Source organism: Gracilinanus agilis, chromosome 1 (genome assembly GCF_016433145.1).
Source record: "Gracilinanus agilis isolate LMUSP501 chromosome 1, AgileGrace, whole genome shotgun sequence".
Taxonomy (NCBI): domain Eukaryota; kingdom Metazoa; phylum Chordata; class Mammalia; order Didelphimorphia; family Didelphidae; genus Gracilinanus; species Gracilinanus agilis.
Window position 1 is genome coordinate 399727442 of NC_058130.1, and position 20306 is coordinate 399747747.

General features: G+C 39.6%; 1 protein-coding gene across 1 annotated transcript in view; it reads left to right on the forward strand.

The window, feature by feature from the left end:
• The window catches only part of MRO (maestro), a 64905-nt gene extending 45170 nt beyond the window's left edge, over positions 1-19735 (forward strand). The window contains exons 2-6 of the mRNA XM_044681574.1: positions 9750-9887; positions 10111-10213; positions 12558-12704; positions 16931-17113; positions 19562-19735. Of these exons, the coding sequence (XP_044537509.1) occupies positions 9750-9887; positions 10111-10213; positions 12558-12704; positions 16931-17113; positions 19562-19735 (745 nt within the window). The remainder of the gene's footprint in view (positions 1-9749; positions 9888-10110; positions 10214-12557; positions 12705-16930; positions 17114-19561) is intronic.
• Positions 19736-20306: the final 571 nt, after the last annotated feature.

The window sequence follows — 20306 nt, forward strand, 5'->3', positions numbered from 1 at the left end:
TTAAGTGACTTGTTCAGGGTTACACAGCTAGGAAGTGTCTGAAATCAGATTTGAACCTAGGACCTCCCATCTCTAAGCCTGGATCTCAGTCCACTGAACCACCCAACTGTCCCTTTCCTTGTTTTTTATACATATATACACTCTCTCCCACAACATTTTCTGCCTTTCTCCTTGTACCTGTCTCTTTCCCAGTCCCTGTTCCTCCCTTTCTCTCTCTCTCTCTCACTCTTATTTACACACACACACACACACACACACACACACACACTGTTCCCTTCTTCCTGTCACAGAGCTGTGATGCTATATAGAAATGGTTGTGGAAGAAGCACCAAGTGTACTATGGTCCTATTGCTGGGACAGCAGGGTCAGCAGGACAGGAATGGGGCCATCATCTAACCCAGTTAGGGTAGTGAAGGAAGAACCAACTACCTCTAGTCACAAATAGAGTAGTAACTGTTAAGGGTCTTGAAATAGAATGAAAAATCTGAATTGTAGGTGGAAAAGGATGAGGGAAGTGGTGAAGGAAGGAAGAAAGGAAAAAAATGTGAAGGAGTCATGTAGGGCCAGTGGTAAGCAAAGAATATTTTGCAAGGGCTTTTTTAAGCTGGTATATATCTGAGCAGGAAAGCTGGGGTTATCAAAGAGAGAAATGAATACCAAGGTGTGTGAAGGAGAAATGGAAGATTTTTCTTAGATTATGAAGGGCAAATGAAACCTTAAGGGTAGGGTCCAAATTAGCCCCTTTGGGCAAGTTCCTTAGCTAGTCACACACAAACACAGCTGCAGGGAAGCTATTCTGAAACTATTTCAGGCAAGCCTCTGTCCTAGTTATTAGTCACTAGGTCTTGGATCAACATGGAAGAATTGTTTGCAAAATGTAATGTAATGGTTTATTCTTTTCACTAATAATAGGAACTCTGAAGGAAAATATATTGCATCTAAATAAACACCCTTGTTTCAATGGGCTGTATGTTGTTGGTGATCAGGAATATTTAATCAGTGATGAAAAATAAAGTCATGGAGAAAATGGTGGTATTTAATGTTAAGGGGATAATGACACTGTAAAATGTGTATGACGCTGTAAAGTGATCAAAGAAGGCTTCTCCTTCCCCCAAAAGAGATATATTTGGCCTTAGACTCAAAGCTGAACAGAAAAAGCTGAACAGTTGAAAGGATTGGGAGTTCCTTAGTGAAAATCTTATATTCTCTTGGCGTTTAAGCCTTGATTTTGTTTCTTCTTGTGCTGGTGTTGTGTCTGCATCTTATCTGAGGCTATTAATTACCTCTTTTTCACTTCAGAGAAATCTTGAATACGTCTTCAGTGTCAAAAATAGTAATTCCCTTACCAGGGATCAAGAAGGACATCTTGGTACTAATCTAGGAGCTGTCTCTGGATTTCTCTGGGGCCATAAGCCACAAAAGGAGGCAGATGGCTATCCATTTTAATTTCCTCATAGACTAAATAAATGGAGGTGGGGGTGGAAAGAGGGAAGAAACTTGTTTCTTCATGTCGATCCAATTCCACACACATTTATGAAGTCCTAGCCCCTAGAAGGCAAGGAGAGCTATGACACAGATTCTGTTGTCAAGGAGTTTACTGCCTAATTAAGGGGGGGGGGTGGGGAAGAGAAGAATGAGGATAAGGAGATAGCCTGAATAACTTACATATAAAGGAGAGTGAGAGAAGCACAAAAGAGAGAGGAGGAAAAAGTACTGTGAGAAATGAGAGGAAGAAAGGAGAGATCACTTTCATATGGCAATGAGAGATATTAAGGAGGGCTTCAAGGAAGAGATGGCTTCTGATTTGGGCTGAAAATCAGAATCTCAGTGCAGAAAGAGACCTCGTCGGCCATCTACTTGCCCCCTTTCCAGACAGAATCACGTCTATAACATCACTAGTGAGTTTTAATCCAATTGGAAGACTTCTTGGTTGTTGCCCTTCATTTTTGAAAAGGTCTAAAATGATGTCACTGGCAATGTCTTGACTTGTGCATAAGTCAGATTTAAGTGAGGAATTGTTGCACAGTCCTTGGTCTCTCTCTTCCAAAGTCACTGAAGTCCAATGACAAGACTTCAATCTTCTTGACTGGTGATGACTCAGGATACAGGGGATGGCCTTGGATTCTTTGATGTCCAACCAAGCTCCAAGTGCTCCATAGCACCCATCCTCCTGCTGCCTTCATGTTTATTGGAACAAATTATTTTTATTTGCCTATTCTACCAGGGGAGTCTTCTCATCCCTGGAGTAGACATCATTCCTAACTGACCAATGGGTCTGAAGCCTGTTAGTTATCTTTGACCTGGTTTATCCTACCTGCTGAGGTTGGCTCCAGCTTCTTGGAGCCACAGGTGAGAGTCAGGTGAAAGGTGGCTGAGCAGCCTTGAAAAGGACATGGCAAGCCCTCACATCAGAGGTGCTAGTCTTCTGGGAACACCTGTTAGAATTAGATAATAGAACAATTAGAAGACATCAAGTGAAGGGAGGGACTTACTCCTCCTCTCTTTTCCCCAGGAAGCTCACTCTATTTGGGAGTGATTCTAATTGTTAGGAAGTTTTTCCATTACATTGATTTCATTTCATTGATCTAAAACTTCTACATACAGCTCCTAGTTTTTCTCTCTAAGTGCAAGAAGGAAAAGCTCATTCCTCCTTCTGTATGACAGTATCAAACGCTCTAAAACAGCCACTCCACCAAGTCTTTTCCAGGTTAAACAATCCCTATTTCTCTGACCAATATGACTCTTCACCATCCTGGTGCCTTCCTTTGTACACCCTCTAGTTCAGTGGTTCCCAAACTTTTTTGGCCTACCGCCCCCTTTCCAGAAAAAATATTACTTAGCCCCTGGAAATTAAATTTTTTAAAATTTTAATAGCAATTAATAGGAAAGATAAATGCACCTGTGGCCATCACTGCTCTCCTGGATCACTGCAGCACCCACCAGGGGGCGGTAGCGCCCACTTTGGGAATCACTGGCTAGTTTATCAATGTCCTTACTAAAGGCCATTAGGAGGTGGGGCTGAGCCAATATGGCAGCTTAGTAGCAGTGAAAGCTGGACATCTCCCAGAATTCTCCTAAACTAAAGGCCACTGGGGCATCTAGATAGAACAGTGGATAGAGCACTGGGCCTGGAGACAGGAAAACCCGAGTTCAAATCCAGACTCAGATACTTCATAGCTATGTGACTCTGAGTCAGTCACTTAACCTCTGTCTTCCTTAATTTCCTCAATTATAAAATAGAGGTAATAATAAAACGCACCTCACAGGGTTGTTGTGAGGATCAGATCTGATACTATTTGTAAAGTGTCTGGTACAAGGTAGATGCTTAATAAATGCTTATTCCCTCTCTCCCCCTTCCTAAACTGTAAGTTGAGTATTATGTATAATTATATGTTATATGCAAATATATGACATATAATTATTATATATAACAGTATTACACATGTTAACTAACCAGGGCAGAATGGAGCTGGATTATCATTTCTTGGTCCTGCATCTTCTTTTGGCATGACCTTTTGGGCGGCTCTTCCACAAACTTAACTGATATTGAACCTGCATTACAACTCCCGAATATTTCTCCAGTGAATCTGGCCATGTTTCTTCTATGTAATACTTATGAAGTTTATTGTTTGAATTTTGTAAATACAAAATTGATTTTTTAAAAATTCAAGAGTAGGATTTTAATTTTAATTTATTTAATTTATTTATATATATAATTAATTTAATTTAATTTATCCTTACAAATTGATGTCAATGTAAGCCTTAAAAGGCTGATGAAACTTTCTTAAAGTATGAGAGGAGGTGATTATTATTCTACTAGTTGTTTTGGAATCCATTGGGTTTTTAATTCTGTTTTACAAGCAATCTTTTGCAAAGTGTTCCTACTAAAATATTCCTCTTTTATGCTTTATGTCCTTGGAGAGCATGTTTTAATCTCTTAAAATAACTTTCAATTACCCAAAGTTTTCTTGTATATATTAAGACTCATTCCACATTTAATTCCTCAAATGGATTATTTCAGTATTTCTACTTAAGCTTTCATTTCCCATGCTCACTATCAGGGATCACAAAATATCTAGATACCTTTGACTTTATAGTTATTTTTTCATTTCTGCATCAATCTCGGAAGAGATATCATTCCTCTTCCCCTTCCAAGTTCACTTTTCCAATAGTGTTCTTTCTTCCTACTTCTAATGCTTTCATGATTATCTCTGGCTTAGTCTCTGGTTCCTTCACTTCTGTATTTAAACATATTTAGGTCTCTGTATCTTAATGAGAGAGACAGACAGACACAGAGAATCAGAGAGATAGAAATGCAGAGAAAGACAGACACACAGACAGACAGCAAGACGTGTTTGATTCTGCTGCTTCTATCTATCCTATTTATGCCTCACTGTAGAATTTAAACTCTTTGAGGATAAATATGGCTTCCATTTTGGTATTTTCAGTAAGCATTGGAGCTTACTAAATAAAAGTTATGTCTTTCAATTAGTAGATAATAAGTATTTGTTAAATTATTATCCAATCCTTAGCTGCCAGACTTATTAAGGAACTAGTAGACCACCATGAACATTCATTCCTTCTTTATAGTTTTAAAAGCTAGTTTCCTTCATCACTGTACTACTGAAATTGTACTTGTAAAAGTCCCTTTTAGCTGAACCCCAAAGCCTTTTCTACTCTTTGAGAGCAGCATTTTCAGTGACCTCTACCTCCTTGCCCTGTCTAATCTCTTGGAAACTATTTCTTTTGTCTGAACTGCACTAGTTCTATTTCTCTGATTACTCCTTTTTTCTTGTGATCCCCCCCCCCCTTACCTCTTAACTGTGGATGACATCAAAAGCTCAGTTGAGTTGTCTGCTTTTTTTCTGACTTCATTCATTTAAAGTTATGATCTTCACTTGTGGTTTCAATGAGACTCCTGCTGCTAAACTTACAAATCTACATTTCTGGCCCCAACTTGATATTTCTACTTAAATATTCCACGCAATTTCAAATTAAACATTTGAATTTGAGCAAATTTCTTAACCTCTCTGGTCTCTAGTTTTCTTATTTGTATAATACAGGAGTTTAGATTCTAAAGTTCTTTTAACCTGTAGCATTTTATTACCTATAGTTTTAATATTTAGAACTAATCTTTGCCAGTGGGAGGAGTGGATAGAGATCCAGAGTCAGAAAGCTCTAAGTTCAAGTTCAACCTCTGATACCCACTGGCTGCAAATCCTTTAACCTCTCAATGTTTTAGATAACTCTTCAATTTGATAAAGAATCCACCAAGTGCTCATCTGAATGAAGAGAATTTCTTCACTGGAATTCCCTATACAAATAAAATCATAGATTCAGACCATAAAAAGAAGGCCCAAACTCATTATCTTTCTCTACTTTCTCTTTCTCCCAAATGGCTTCCCTTCCTAACTTTGTAATTTTAAAATTAAAACAAATTATTCTTTTAGTCTCCAAAACTTTATACCCTAGCAATCAATCCCATTCCTTCTTCCAACTCTTTTTTCCAACTACAGACTTTCCCCCCCTTCTCTATTCCTGGTGCTATCACCCTAGCTCAGGTCCTCAATGAGATCTGATTTACTGTAAATACCTCCTAATTTTTTTCTTGTCCTCTAATCTTTTTTTCAATCTGTCCTTATATAATTCATGGGGGAGAAGTGGAAGGGAATCAGAACATGAAAGCTGTGATTCTTTTAATAATGGTTAGTCACACTAAGTAACTCTCAGGGCACTGGTTTTTTTTTTTTTTTTTTTTTTTTTTTTTTTTTTTTTTAATTTTTCCCCTTCAGACTAAAGATTCCTCCAATGAGATTGTAAGATGTGAGTCCCAGTAAAAACTTCTGGTGTTTTCCAGCATCTCTCATGTGGTTTAGTAGGCTGCTGCTGCCATCTGGTGCCATGATGAGGAAATAGCCCTGTGCCCAGTACTCTGTTGCAGAGAATGATGTGTTCACAGCAGCACCTTGGCTTGGAAAGAATTGATAAGACTCAAAGAAAGAGTAGAGGCAAGAGGAGGAGGAGGAGGAGGATCTTAGCTCTGATTTGGAAAATTAGATTGTTTGCCAGAACAATCTTAGGCACATTTGAAATTTCTGACTTTTTCTTTTTTAACCCTTACCTTCTGTCTTAATATCAATAATAAGTATCAGTTCCAAGGCAGAAGAGCCATAAGGGCTTGGCAATGGGGATTAAGTGACTTGCCCAGGGTCACAGAGCTAGAAAGGCCAAATCTGAACCCAGGATCTCTAATCTCCAGGTCTAGATCTCTATCCACTGGGCTACCACACTGCCCCTGGGTTTCTGACTTCTTAGGCAGCCTGGTGAGGAACATTCATTCAGCCTCCAAACCTCCCCTTTTAAAATACTCTTTCTTCTGTGTTTGAAGGGCAGGGATGGGGAAATTCTGTGGAGTCATCACATTTAGCTACCCAAGCAGGACCTACTGGATCATCCCAAGAGTTACTATGAGACAGTTCTCCATGGGAATTCCTACAGAAGCTCAATACATCATAACCAGCCAGCCCAGGATCTGGGAAGTAGAGGTAAGAACTAGGGGCTTTCGTTGAATCCACGTTTAATGCAGTCATCAAAGGCTGACCTGTATGTGAGGGAAAAGAATACTTCCCTTTATATGCATTGCACTAAGTCTTTCCAGATCTCAGTAGGATTATGTTTAGCACTGGTCACCATATCCCAGATTAAGGCAAAGTCTTCCTAGTAATGTACTCTTTGTTGCAGTCAAAGAGAATCTGTGAATCTGATAACTCTTTCCCTTTCCCCATTAGATAAAAAATCATTTATACTGTTTATTACATTGAATATGTATCTAGAGCTGGAATGTCAAGAGGTTATATAGGGGAAAGGGCTCACTTTCACCATGATATCTCTAGCCTGTGATTCAGAAAATATTTTATGATTATTTCCTGTGTTTAGAGTTCTATATAAAGGCTGGAAAAAGAATTATTAGAATTAAAGGATTAGAGGGCTGGAAGGGACCTTCCATTTTACTTCTTTTCCCAATGAGGACCAATGAGGACCTTTATTTAAGCCGGTGATGGCTAACCTATGTCAGCACCGACACATGTAGCCATTTTCGATGACACGCGGCCGCATGCAGAGAAGTATGGGTCCACATGACAAGGATAAAGCATTTGCTGTAGTGTAGTATACACTCTGTGCACTATAGATGATAATTGTACCTATATTCAATAAAGTTATATATTACAATTATACATTTTTGTTATTTAAACTATAAATATTAGGAAATTATGTTTTTTTCTCAAAGCGACACACCACCCAAGTTATGCTCAGTTTTTTGGTGAATTTTGACAGACCAAGCTCAAAAAGGTTGCCCATCAATGATTTAAGCTAATACCCTGACTTTACCAAAAGAAGAAAAAGGGCAAGTGTTCTTTTCCCTCCAAATGTAGAATTCTTTCTACTTATACCATATTGCATTTAGCTAGAGGGGGCATTGATTGGTTAGGGCCCAAGGAGAGAGAACTGAGAAACAAGGGAATGGGAAAGGAAAAGAGAACAAATATTTATTAAGCTCTTCCTATGTACCAAGCACTGTACTAAGAATATGGAACCAGAAGACCTGGGCTCAAATCTTGGGACTGCTACTTACTACCTATATGATGGTGACATAGTCTCATTGCTTCCTTGGCTTCAATTTCCTCATTTATAAAATGAGGGAATTAGACTTTGCAGTGTCTAAAGTCCCTTCCTGCTAAAAATCTAGGTAAACCTGACTCTTCCTTTCCCTGATTCTGAGCTCAGGTTAGCAAATCCTTCCTCCATCCTGAACTTGTCTCACTTCTAGAGCTTCCTGCTCCGAGGATTGAGGTCAACTCTAAGATTCTTCCAGAATTTAGACAATCTCAGGTCTGGCATCATCTGGCCCAAGGAGGCTGCTACTGTCCATCACAGGAGAGAGGTGAGGACCTCATGTTTCTCTTCCTCTAATTGAATGTTTTCTGCTGTTCAGCTCCTCTGTTCACGTTACACTTTTCTGGTGCCCACACTCATCCTCGGGTCTCAAGATATAATTAATTTTTTAATTTAAAAAACTTTTTCCATGTTTACATATTTCATTTTCTTCCCCCCGCCTTCCCTCCCCATTCCTGGATCTAACAAGCACTTCCAATGGGTTATACATATGTTACCACTTACCTATTTCTATATTATTCATTTTTGCAATAGAACAATCTTTTAAAGCCAACCCCCCAAACTATATATCCATATAAACAAATAAGTCATTTGTTTTTCTTCTGTTGTTTCCACTCCTATAGTTCTTTCTCTTGAAGTGAACAGCATTCTTTCTCATAAGTCCCTTGGGGATTGTCTTGTATTAGCAAAGTCCATTACATTGTATTGTTCCACAATGTTTCATTTTCTGTGTATGATGTTCTCTTGGTTCTGCACATTTCACTCTGCATCAGTTCCTGGAGGTTCTTTCAGTTCATATAGAAATCCTCCAGTTCATCATTCCTTACAGCACAGAGTAGTCTATCACCACCATATACATACCACAATTTGTTCAGCCATTCCCCAATTGAAGGGCATCCCCTCATTTTCCAATTTTTTGCCACCACAAAGAGTGTGGCTATGAATATTTTTGTACAAACAGTTTTCATTATTATTTCTTTAGGGTACAAACCTAGTAGTGGTATGACTGGATGAAAGGGTATGTATTCTTTTAAGGTCCTTTAGGCATGCTTCCAAATTGCCCTCTGGAATGGTTGGATCAATTCACAACTCCACTAGCAATGCATTAATGTCCCAATTTTGCCACATCCCCTCCAACATTTATTACTTTCCTTTGTTATCATATTGGCCAATCTGCTAGGTGTGAGATGGTACCTCAGCATTGTTTTGATTTGCGTTTCTCTAATTGTGAGAGATTTAGAAAACTTTTTCATGTGCTTATGGATATTTTTAATTTCTTTATCTGAAAACTGCTTATTCATATCCCTTGACCATTTGTCAATCCTCAAGATATAATTTGGAAGCACTGGCTTCCTGAATTCCCAGCTTCTGATTCCAGAAAAGCAGTCATTTGCTGGTGGCCAGTCTGTTAGCCTTGAATCTAACTGTGTAGGAGGCAAAAAGGATGAAATGCCTATTGGTGACTTGTATTTGTTTGTTTTCCCAGAGAACAGCGGTGGCAGGCAGAATTTACCTCCATCTTCTTGTCATGGATCAGAGACAATTGAGCTTTCTTGTTATGACCAATGCCATCTCCTTGCTGGAATGTCAACAGTTGGAGGGAATTGTTGTCCTTTTAAGCAAGCCTAGGCTATTTTTCAGGTACCTTGTCAGGGCTTTCCTCCTGATCAAAGAGGGGTTTTGGAGAGTTTGGGCTGGAAGATCTGAAAGAGCCCAGAGAGAGACATACGTGAATATCCCTCCTTGGGAAGAATGAAAACAAGCTATCATAGTGACTTCTTACATGAGAGGTGGTCTGTTTCTCTTTATGGTCACTTTTATTGTCTAACCTTTAGATTAAGGGAGGAAATTAGACTGCAAGCTCCTTGAGGGCAGGGTCTCTGTTTTTGTATCCCCAGGGTTTAGCACAGTGCCTAGCATGGAGTAGGTGCCTCAATATTTATTTATTTAAATATTTATTGATTGGTGGAAATCCCAGGTTGGCTAAGTGTGGTAGATATCACGTAACAGCCTTGCTTGTAGGTTACTTTTTTCCCATGCTGATAACAAGTGTGACTTTGTACATTTTGTTTTAGTTTCCCTTTTGATGTATCCAGGGACAAGTCATACCAGGTTGCAAGAAAAAGAATGCCATTTCAGCTTGAGGAGAAAAACAGTTGGGCTTTCCCGGGACCTCCTCAGCTGCAAGATGCTGGAGTACTCGTTTTGGCTAAGTATGGGACAATAGTGATGGAGAGGGACCAAATCTCATTTCAGTTTTGTGTGTGTTATATAAATATTCTGTCTCCCCATCTGGTCTCTAAGTCCCTCGAAATACAGATTTGTTCCTTATAGGACTTTGGACACCCAGGACTGGCATAGCACCAATAAATGTTACACAGGATTTTATTTTGGAGTGTACTTCCTGGGATTCTTATAGTGATTTTTCTTTTCCAGATATGTGGACCAATCACAAAGAAAAATCTCAAGTGACCACCTGTCTGAATCCAGCTCTCAATCTAAGAAGCAAAGAATATTTCGAAAATCTCTCTTTTCCAAGGTTTGAGTCAGAGAAATAAAGGATAGTCTTAGAACAGAGATTCTTATTCACTCCTCCATATTTCTTCCTATGCTTAGTGATTTTCCTAAGTGGAAGCATAATTTTTGACATTACTTGAATAGACTTAATTAACCTCACTGCTAATATTGTCAATAGCCTTACTTGGGGTTACGAATCAGAGAGAGTTAGCTTAAGTTAACAGCAATAACACCTTATAGATATAAACCACTTTCCCCCATAATGAATATCACTGGGTTGGGTTCACTTGGTTTTGCAATTGCCTGAATTTTAGATGCAGAACTTCTAGAAGAAATAAATAGCCTCAGAAACATTAGAAATATCTTATAAATCCAAAACTTTAGTGCCAGCAGTCATCACAATTTCATACTTACCAAAGTTAGCACAGATATTATCTTATCACATTCCTTCAGCTTAATATTTTATTCTTGGAGAATGGCACTATAAACCTTAAGGAATGTTGGCCTAGCATCTTAGTTTTTGATTGTCAGGCAAGTTTAGAGAATAAAGTTTACCTTAGATCTGGTATGTTTTTAGGGTATTGAGGTTTAATACTCTAATTAACCTTCCCCCCCTCCTCCACCCAATTTCATCTTATTTGTTAGTCCTTGAAAGTCCAGAATTCATTCACTTTAATTAAACAAGCATTTATGAAGCAACTCTGATGTGCTAGAAACTTGTGTTAGGTACTTGGGGGTTGGGGTAGGAACTGAAGGGAATCAGCATTTATAGAGTGCCTACTATGTATTCAGCACTATTATCTCATTTGATCCTCACAACAACCCTGCAAAGGAACTGCTGTTATCCTGGTTTTACAATGACAAAACTGAAGCAAACAGTGGTTAGGTGATGTTTGCCCAGAATCACACAACTGGTCTGAAGCTGGATTTGAATTCATTTTTCCTGACTTCAGGCTTTGTACTTTATCTACTGCACCACCTAGCTGCTTTCACTAGCATACTTTATGAGATACTAGAGATACAAAGAGAAAGACAGAGAAAAAATAGAAATCTATTCCTTTTGGCTTAAGGCTTTATTATTTTTTCCTTGTTCTGTTAAAATGTAAAAGATAAAAATCTCCAGAGTAGGAAAGGGATCATATGTTATCAGGATTTGTTGGAAGATTTGGGGGGAGAGTCAAAGACAAACTTTGCTCATTTCAAAATGCTATGTAAGGTCAGTTTTGGAGAGAGGTCTAAAAGAAGCTTATTTATAAAGTGAAGGGCATAGGGACTCTGTAATCTCGAAGGCCCTCTCTAGCTCTAAATCCATGATTCTGGTTTCCCAAATAGACAGGCTAAGGCAGTGGTTCCCAAACTTTTTTGGCCTACTGCCCCCTTTCCAGAAAAAATATTACTTAGCCACCTGGAAATTAATTTTTAAAAAATTTTAATAGCAATTAATAGGAAAGATAAATGCACCTGTGGCCATCACTACCTCCCTGGATAGCTGTAGCACCCACCAGGGGGCAGTAGCGCCCACTTTGGGAGTAACTGAGCTAAGGAGTCCCCTCTTAAGAAGACTCGGCAGCCAAAGATTAGCATGTATGCACTGGATATGGTGGTGGAGGTTTTCACGTCTGAGGGAGAATTGTTTTGAACTTAAGGAAGCTGAAAGGGGTGAAGAAAAGATGTTGAAGATAAAACTTTGCCTTTACACTTTTATCCAGAGCAGACTGTGAAGGGAAGAGTAAGCTCTACTTTCACACCCCATTCTCTGCTTTACCATCCTGGAGGTCTCTCATGATCAAGAGTATCAACTCTTCTTTCATGTCACATATACTTGGACACTTTCCCTGTAGAAACATCGAAATGTCCTTAATTCTCCACAGGGCTCTCTCTTGATAAATGTTTGCTAAGTCTGGTAGATTAGGTGCTGGAGCTAATCAAGGGCAATCAACTTATTTTACTCAAAAGGATACTCAGAGAGCGTGAATGACTTCCTTGATCACACAATCAAGAATGGAAAAACCATGAACAAAAAAGCCAGAAAACAGGTTCTTGACTCTTTCTGGTGCAGAACTCCTTCCTATTATATCACATTGTCTCTCATCATTTATAATATTTCTTTTTTTTTTTTGGTGCATACAGATTTAATATTGATAATGCTTTTTTTCATTTTCATTTTTATTTGGAATATTTTCCCCTAGTTACATGTTTCATGTTCTTTCCCTCTCCCCAATCTCCCCTATCCCCCCTTAGCCCATGCACAATTCCACTGGGTTTTATATGTATCATATAATATTTCCTATTTCATATTCTGTCATCGCAACTGATGAATGATTGAGCCAACTTCAGCCAAGACCTAATGAATGTGTTGATTACAGATATCGTGGAAACTCAGGCTCCGTAACCGGGAGCCCCTGAAGAATATGTTTTACCTCTTGGCAGAAAGCGCTCGGGATTCTAACACCAAAAGACGTCACATGGCAATTAAAGGCTTAGGAAATATGGCTTATGAAGCACCTGACAAGGTAAGAAACAAAGTATTCTCAGTCATCTCTTCTATCTACCCGAGCTGGGATCACTCATGAGGCAGAATTTTCTAATGCCAAGAATAAGGAAACTTTAAAGTAATATTTCCAGAGGTGTCCTGGCAGCATTTACTGGTACTTCTCGTGCCACCTTTCTGGGTATATTGGACATTATCTGTACCAAGAAAGGTCTGCCCAAAGAGAAATGACACACTAGAGAAAGGCTCTCTTCAGATCCCTCCTGTGTCCCTGTGTTTGCTAAGGGGAATGGGGCATGGGCTAAGGGAAGTGGGCACTAGTGGCACTGCCCTGAATGCACTACCCTTTATATTCCCACTGGGGGATTCCAAGAGAATTCAGAGCAGTACTGAACCTAGTGGAACTGGAGAGGGAAATGGAGCAAGTGAAGCTGTTTTGTGAATAACTGTCAGCATTCCAGAGATGGGTATTGAGTTGGGGGTATTTAAAGTGAAGTAAGGTGGTGGTATTGTAGTGTACTAGATGCAGAACTAGTCTCAGAGGCAGGAAAACTTGGGTTCAATTTGTGCCTCTCACCTCAAATGGCTGTGTAACTCTGGGCAAGTCCCTCTACTTAGTGTTGTAGGCAATTCCCTAGCCTAGGATGAATTTGCAGAGAAGGTGCTAACTTGCTTTGGCAGAGGGATTTTCCTCACTTGGGAATCCCCTCTCATCAGTGATTCTCAAACTCTTTGGTCTCAGAACCACTTTTCATGCTTAGGCATTACTGAGGCACCCTTTCCCCCAAGAGCTTTTGTTTATATGGATTATATATCTATCTATAGTTGCTGTATTAGAAATGAAAATATTTTAGTATTAGTATGAAAATAACTTTGTCTTTGTAGGCTCTTTAAAAGGGTCTCAGTGACCCTGGAAGGGTTCCTCAATTTGAGAAGGCCTATACTTTGAGAACTGTTGATGAACCTATGGCACGTGTGCTGGAGGGGGCTTCTCCCCTCCCTCTCTCCAGGCACACCTGAGGATATTTCTTTCATAATCCACCCCTTTGCCCAGCAGCCAATGGGAGTGCTTCTTCCCTCCCCTGTGTGGGGTAAGGTAGAAGGCTCACATGTGGCATTAGGGTTGTAGTTTGGGCACTTGATCTCTAAAAGGTTCACCATTGCTGCCCTATGCCATTGAAATCACAGGCTCAGTCCATATTCTCTTTAAGGTACAAGGAGGATAATTACTTTGTTAGACTGTCCTTTGGTTGATTTGGGTTTTGATGAGAAAGAAACTTTTCTTTCTGGGTGACCTAGTGCCTCCCACCTTGTGGCTACTGAGTGAGCTCCCCTAGTAAATGCACTGACCCTCTGGGAAGGAGGGTCAAAGTATGGTGTAGGTCTGTGCATCTCCTCTCTTTGCCTTCCCTGCCCCAACTAAAATTATTGTTATTATTATTATTAAAAAAAACATTACCTCCTGTCTTAGTGTTAATTCTAAAATGGAAGTATCAAGGGCTAGGCAATGGGGGATTAAGTGACTTGCCCAGAGTCACACATTAGGAAGGGTCTGAGGTCAGTCACATCGATTTGAACCCAAAAGACCAAAGGTGATATGATGGAAGAACTATAGAGTAAGAGGATTCAGGTTCAAATTCTGCCTCTGATGGTTACTACCTATGTGATCTTAAGCCTCAGTTTCCTAATCTGTGAAAAGAAGATTAGAAAAATATCTCTAGTTCTGGATCAATGATCCTATAACTTTATGATTCTTTCATGGTCCCTTTTTGGTGGCAAAGCCTAGTTCTAGAGACATCTATGGAGGCCAAAAGGAGAGGTCGCAAAGTGCCAAGTGGACATTTAGGAGGAAGACAGAATAATCAGCATCCTTTTTTGCCCTGAGAAGTGTAAAAAAGGTTTAGATGAGGGCAGTCAGATAGCTCAGTGGATAGATAGAATATTGGACTTGGTAGTCAGAAAGATCTGAATTCAAATTGGCCTCAGATACTTACTAGCTATGAGAGACTGGACAAGTCACTTAACCCTGTTTGCCTCTGTTTCCTCATCTCTAAAATGAACTGGAGAAGGAAATGGCAAACTGCTCCAGTATTTTTTTTTTCAAGAAAACCCCAAATGGAATCATGAAGAGTCAGATATGACTGAAATGAATGACCAACAGCAAAGGGAAAATACACAATGGACCAGATCTTTAAATTCTTTCTTTAGTTCTCTTTAGCTGGACAGATTTTGAGAAAAAAGATATAGACATCAGCAGCCTATCCTTCATGATAAAATCTTAACAGAATGAATCAAAGAAAAAGTGATAAGTACTTATTATGTGCTAGACACAGTGTGGCACCCTGGGGATACAAATGCAAAAATGAGTTAATCCCTGCCCTACCAGGAAAGGGAATGTTTGGGGAGTCACAGGAATGGTGAGTTGATTCATAGGGACTGGCATACCTTTTTCAGGAGCAATGGTAGCATGGTACTTTTGATCTGTTTACTGAATTCAGAGCAGAAACTGAAAGTTGGGAGATGGGGTACATGCAGTAAGGCAGATGGCAATATGGCCAGGGTCATTTACCAATAAAGATAACTCAGCTTAGGATAGGAATTTAAAAACCTTGTGAATTAGCTCCTACAGGGACTGGAGACCCCCCAACCTCCTCCCCCTTCTTGATCTGCTTTGGAGTGTTATTCTCATTAGGTAGAAGCAGGATAGACGGCAAGATGACAGGGGTGGATAACTGGATGGGAAATGAATCATGGTTCTAGAGTATTGGTCTAGGGCTGACTGAATATAGTGGACCTTGATGCTACAAGGTAATTTGAAAGTATAAGGATGGGAGAAAAAATGTTGAGTGGTTTTTCAACATTATTCAACCTTCCCAAGGAAGAGGAGCATGAAGGAAAGACAATTAAAAGAAGATGAGGGTCAGCTAGATGGCTCCTATGAATTGAGAACCAGGCCTAGAGACAGGTGGTCTTGATTTCAATTCTAATTTTTAAAGACTGAATTTCTTCCATGACCTTTTGATCCTCCTTTTCCATTCAGTTCATTCTTGTTTTTGTAGAACTGTTTTCTTCATTGGATTTTTCTGCCTCTTTTTCTAGTAGGGCAGTTGTGTTTTTTAAAAAATATTCTGTCCTCTATTAGATTTTTGTACCTCTTTTTCCAGTTGACCAATTTTGCTTTTTAAACTGTTATTTTCTGTTTGAATTATTTTCATTTCTTGTTCCCCATTTCCTATTTTTCTTTGACCTGTCTTATTTGATTTTTGAATTCCTTTTTTGATTTCTTTCATCACTTGAGATGAATTTCCATTTTTCTTTGAAGTTTTGCATGTGGTTGCTTGGATCTCACCATCCCCTATTGATTCTGTGTTTCCCTTTTTGGCTCCATAGAACTTTCCTAAAATTAGGTTTCTTTTGCCATTTGCTCATTTTCCCAGCCTTTCTCCCTTCCCCTTTCCCCCCCTCGCTTATAGACTGGGAATTCTGAAAGCTACTGCTTCTGTCTCCTCTGCTGCTGGTTTGCAGGGCTCTGTTCTGTGATCTATTTTGCCCTGGGGCTAGGTCTTCACTGCAGGGAAAACTTGAAAGGGCCTGGCACTATGGACTTCTAGGCTTCACTGTGGGGTGGTATCAGGGTCTGGGACTTCAAGGGATAGATCTGGAATATGGGGTGCTTTGTTTTTGCTATATCCAGGGTCCCAGGATTCTGAAGTTGGCCTATGCCCAGATTAGGAACCTGGTGCAGTAGGTGGGAGGTGGTCTGCCAGCACTCCTCTGTGAGCAGTTTTGTTTCTGGTTCCCCCTTATCTCATGGAAATCAATTCTCTTTGTCTACCTTTCAAGTTGTATTCAGTGGGAGAGCCCCCTCACTCTGTCCTGTTGATTTTTTTACTCCTGTCATTTTGAGGTGCTTTTTAAAGATTGGTTTGGAAGGATGGTCAGAGTAGTTTCAGTAGCAACTTTTGTTGCTTCTCAGTCACCATCTTGGCTTTGCCCAAGCAGGAGGTCTTGGTTTCAAATCTGGCTTCAGATACTTCCTACCTGTGTGACTGTGGACAAGTCACTTAACCCCTATTGCCTAGCCCTACTGCTCTGTGTATTGGAACCAAATCACTTTATTAATTTTGAGAGAAAATCTCCAGACCTGGCTCACAATCCACTGAGCCACCTAGCTGCCCCTTCTTGTTAATATGGATACTGTAATATTAATTGCCCTATTAATGCTCTTAAATGCCTTGCTTCTAACAGGTGAAAAAGTATAAGAAGATTTTGCTAGACTCACTGGTTCATGGATTGTATGACCCTGTGAGTTCTGAGATCATATATGAGAGTGTGAAGGCACTGATCATTATCCTGGGCAAGATCAAGGGGAAAGGTCTGGGCTCCTTCTTCATAGATATCACCCTCCAGACCAGGACTTTATTAGATGATGTAAGTGGCTTAAGAAGAACCCATGATTAAATTCTGTGTGGTTATAGGTGGGCTAGAGACTCATGGTTTCCGGGTTTGCTGGGCAGAGTATAAGGGACTCACTAACTAGTAAGACAAATATTGACAGTGCTTTTGATCATTGGGAGAACTTCAAGATGACTAGGACATGGTTCCTGTCCTCAGGAAGTTTTCAGTCTATTAAGGGCAACAAGACATATGTTCAAATGACTATAATACAAGGTAGAATATGACCAATGTTATAGGAAAGGTGCAACTACAATGTGGGAATTCAGAGAGAGGAGAGAAACCAAGACCTCCCACTTAGTCAAAGCCAAGATGGTGGCTGAGTAGCAGCTTCTGCTTGGGGAGGTCAGGGAGGACTTCACTGAAGAACAATTGATCAGTCGATCAATTGATCAATCAAGATAGCTAGTGGATCAGTGGATCTGACCTAGAGTCAGAATAAACCTGAGTTCAAATCCAGCTTCAGATACTTCCTAGCAATGTGACCCTCAGCAAGTCACTTAACTATTTGCTTCAGTTTCCTCATGTGTAAAATGAGCTGGAGAAGGAAATGGCAGATCACTCCAGTATCTTTATCAAGAAAACCCCCTGGTCACCCAGGGTCCATAGGATCATGAAGAATAGGACATGACTGAACAACCACAAATTTATTGATTGCTTACTATATGCCAGACACTGTCCTAGGTGCTAGGGATGCTAGTTTGATGTGGCATTTGAACTGAACCTTGAAGGACAGATATTTTCACAGGGTTTCACTGTCAGGGAGGGCATCCTGAATAAAGGCATGGGAAAAGCACGGGGCTATGTTTGGAGAACAAGGAGCAGTCTAGTCTGGCAGGTCATAGAAAAGGTGAAGGGGATCAATGAAGTTGGAGCTGTGGCATGACATTAGTGACACTGGACAAATTACTTAAACTCTCTTGGCTTCAGTTTCTTCATTTGCAAGATAAAGGGTTTAGATTAGATAGCCTTGGAATTTCCTTATGCCAATCAGATCCATTGATCTTATGATCCTAGAGTGCCTTGAACTGAAATAATTCAGTGACATTGGGAATCACTGAAGAGTTTTGATTAGGGGAATGACATTGTCAAAATTGCTTTAGGAAAGTTAACCTGATGGATTGGAATAGGTAGGAGATTATAGCAATAGTCCAGTCAAGAGACAATAAGAGTGCAAACTGGAATGGCAGCAGTGGGGATGGACAGGGAAAATTTCACTGAGATTCCTTTGGGAGGTCTCAGCATTGCATGGTGACTGTTTCAATTTTGCAGGGTATAGAGGAGATGGAAGAGTAAAAAATAACGGAAGTTTCTGCTTAGGTTGTCCAGAAGGAGGTACCATGAATAGAAACAGAGATATCAGAAAGAGCAGGGTTAGGGGTAGATGTGTATGGTAAGGTTAAGTTCCACTTTGGATATGCTGAGTTTGAAGCACTTAATGGAGGCAGAAGGAAAATTTCAGAAGACAGTTGGAAACTGAAGAAGTGAATTTTGAGAAAATAGAACTAGAGATATGTAGTTGGGATTATGATAATATTAACAACAATACCATTAATAATAATTTTTACTTGTGTGCTCCTTAAAGGAGTACAAAAGCATTTTATATACATGACCTCATTTGAATCATAACAGCCCAGTGAGGTAAGGAATAGCTATTTTTATCCCCACTCTGCAGATAAGGAAACTGCTCTGAATCTGGACTCAAGCTCTCTCTTTCTGACCCAGAATGTGTGTACAAGTCACCTCATTTCCTAAGCCTCAGTTTCCTCATTGTTCTCATACTTCTCACCTCACAAGATTGTTGTGAGGAAAGCATTTTGAAAATTAGAAAGCACTATATAAAAATGAACTATTATTGTTATTGCTATTGTTATTATTATTATTATTATTATTATTATTACAAGATGTCAAGGTCTCTTTAGGTGATGACAGCCCCAGACTGTCATGTATATTTTCTCTTTTTATCTCTAGGAGGAAAGGAGGAACAAAAACCTTCTCAGTTCTTTTTATCCATTGTCCCCTGAGGCAGACTCAGGAACAAATTAAACAGCCAAATTAATAGGGTTGCATAGGAGAGAAGAGGGAAAAGGGTTCTATCCTAATTATCCCTGTATTAAGTATGGAGAAATAGACTTGGTGTGGTAAGCAATGATATTAGAGAGCTGAGTGTGGCATTAGTGACTTCTCAATCTTCTCCTTTTTATCTGAATTTGAGAATTTTTACAGTTTTTACAAAAAAAATTACAGTTTTTACGGAGATTTGACTATTTATTTTATATCATTTATAACAGTGGTAGATTATAATGCAAAAGTCACTTGTTTTTGATTTCTTCATTTTTATCTAGATGCTTAATCACAGATGAATCCATTCATATATCTTTTTTGGGGTGGGGTTGGGGGGGTTGGTTCCTGATGGGGATACAGGAAAATGACAGCTTGAGATATTCAGCATTTATCTTGTTTGGGCAACTGGCTGCCTTTGCTGGTTGGAAATGGAAGAAATTCTTCACCAGCCAGGTGAAAAGGACAAGGGACTCCCTCCTGGTCCACTTAAGGGATGGAAACCCCCAAGTTGCCACGGTAAGACTAAATAAATAACCGACAAAACGAAACCTCTGCTTTCTCCACAAAGAACATTAGGGTGTAATCCTCATGATGCTTAAGTTATTGCCCTCCTGCTGGCTCAGTTATAAAGATTCCATTTCCATAGCAGCAAAATCCCTCTGATTCTTCAGCCTGTAATCTCTCTCTAAGTTCCTGGGAGTTCCTATTTTCTCCTCACCCATGCCAACCTAAGACTAATAACAGCAGATAATCCTGACAAACCAGTGTTAATGGAATTTATTTAATTGGTGGGCTGCCATCTATGCCACAGAGACTTGCACATTTTCCCCAACTTGAGTCTCTGTTATTATTATGTGTTTTTACCCCTCCGCCTTCTCCATTCCCCGGATGTGTGGTTTTAAAGTATCACAAAAACAGGAGTTCTTATATGAGGTATAAAGTATTAACTTTATTAGGTAATGTATTGTTTATTGCTGTTCATCTGTTGTTTTTTAAAATCCTTACCTTCTGTCTTAGAACTCGCAGGTTGAGGTTTTTGTTCTTGTGGTTTGGTTGTGGGGTTTCCTTTCCTTTCCTTTCCTTTCCTTTCCTTTCCTTTCCTTTC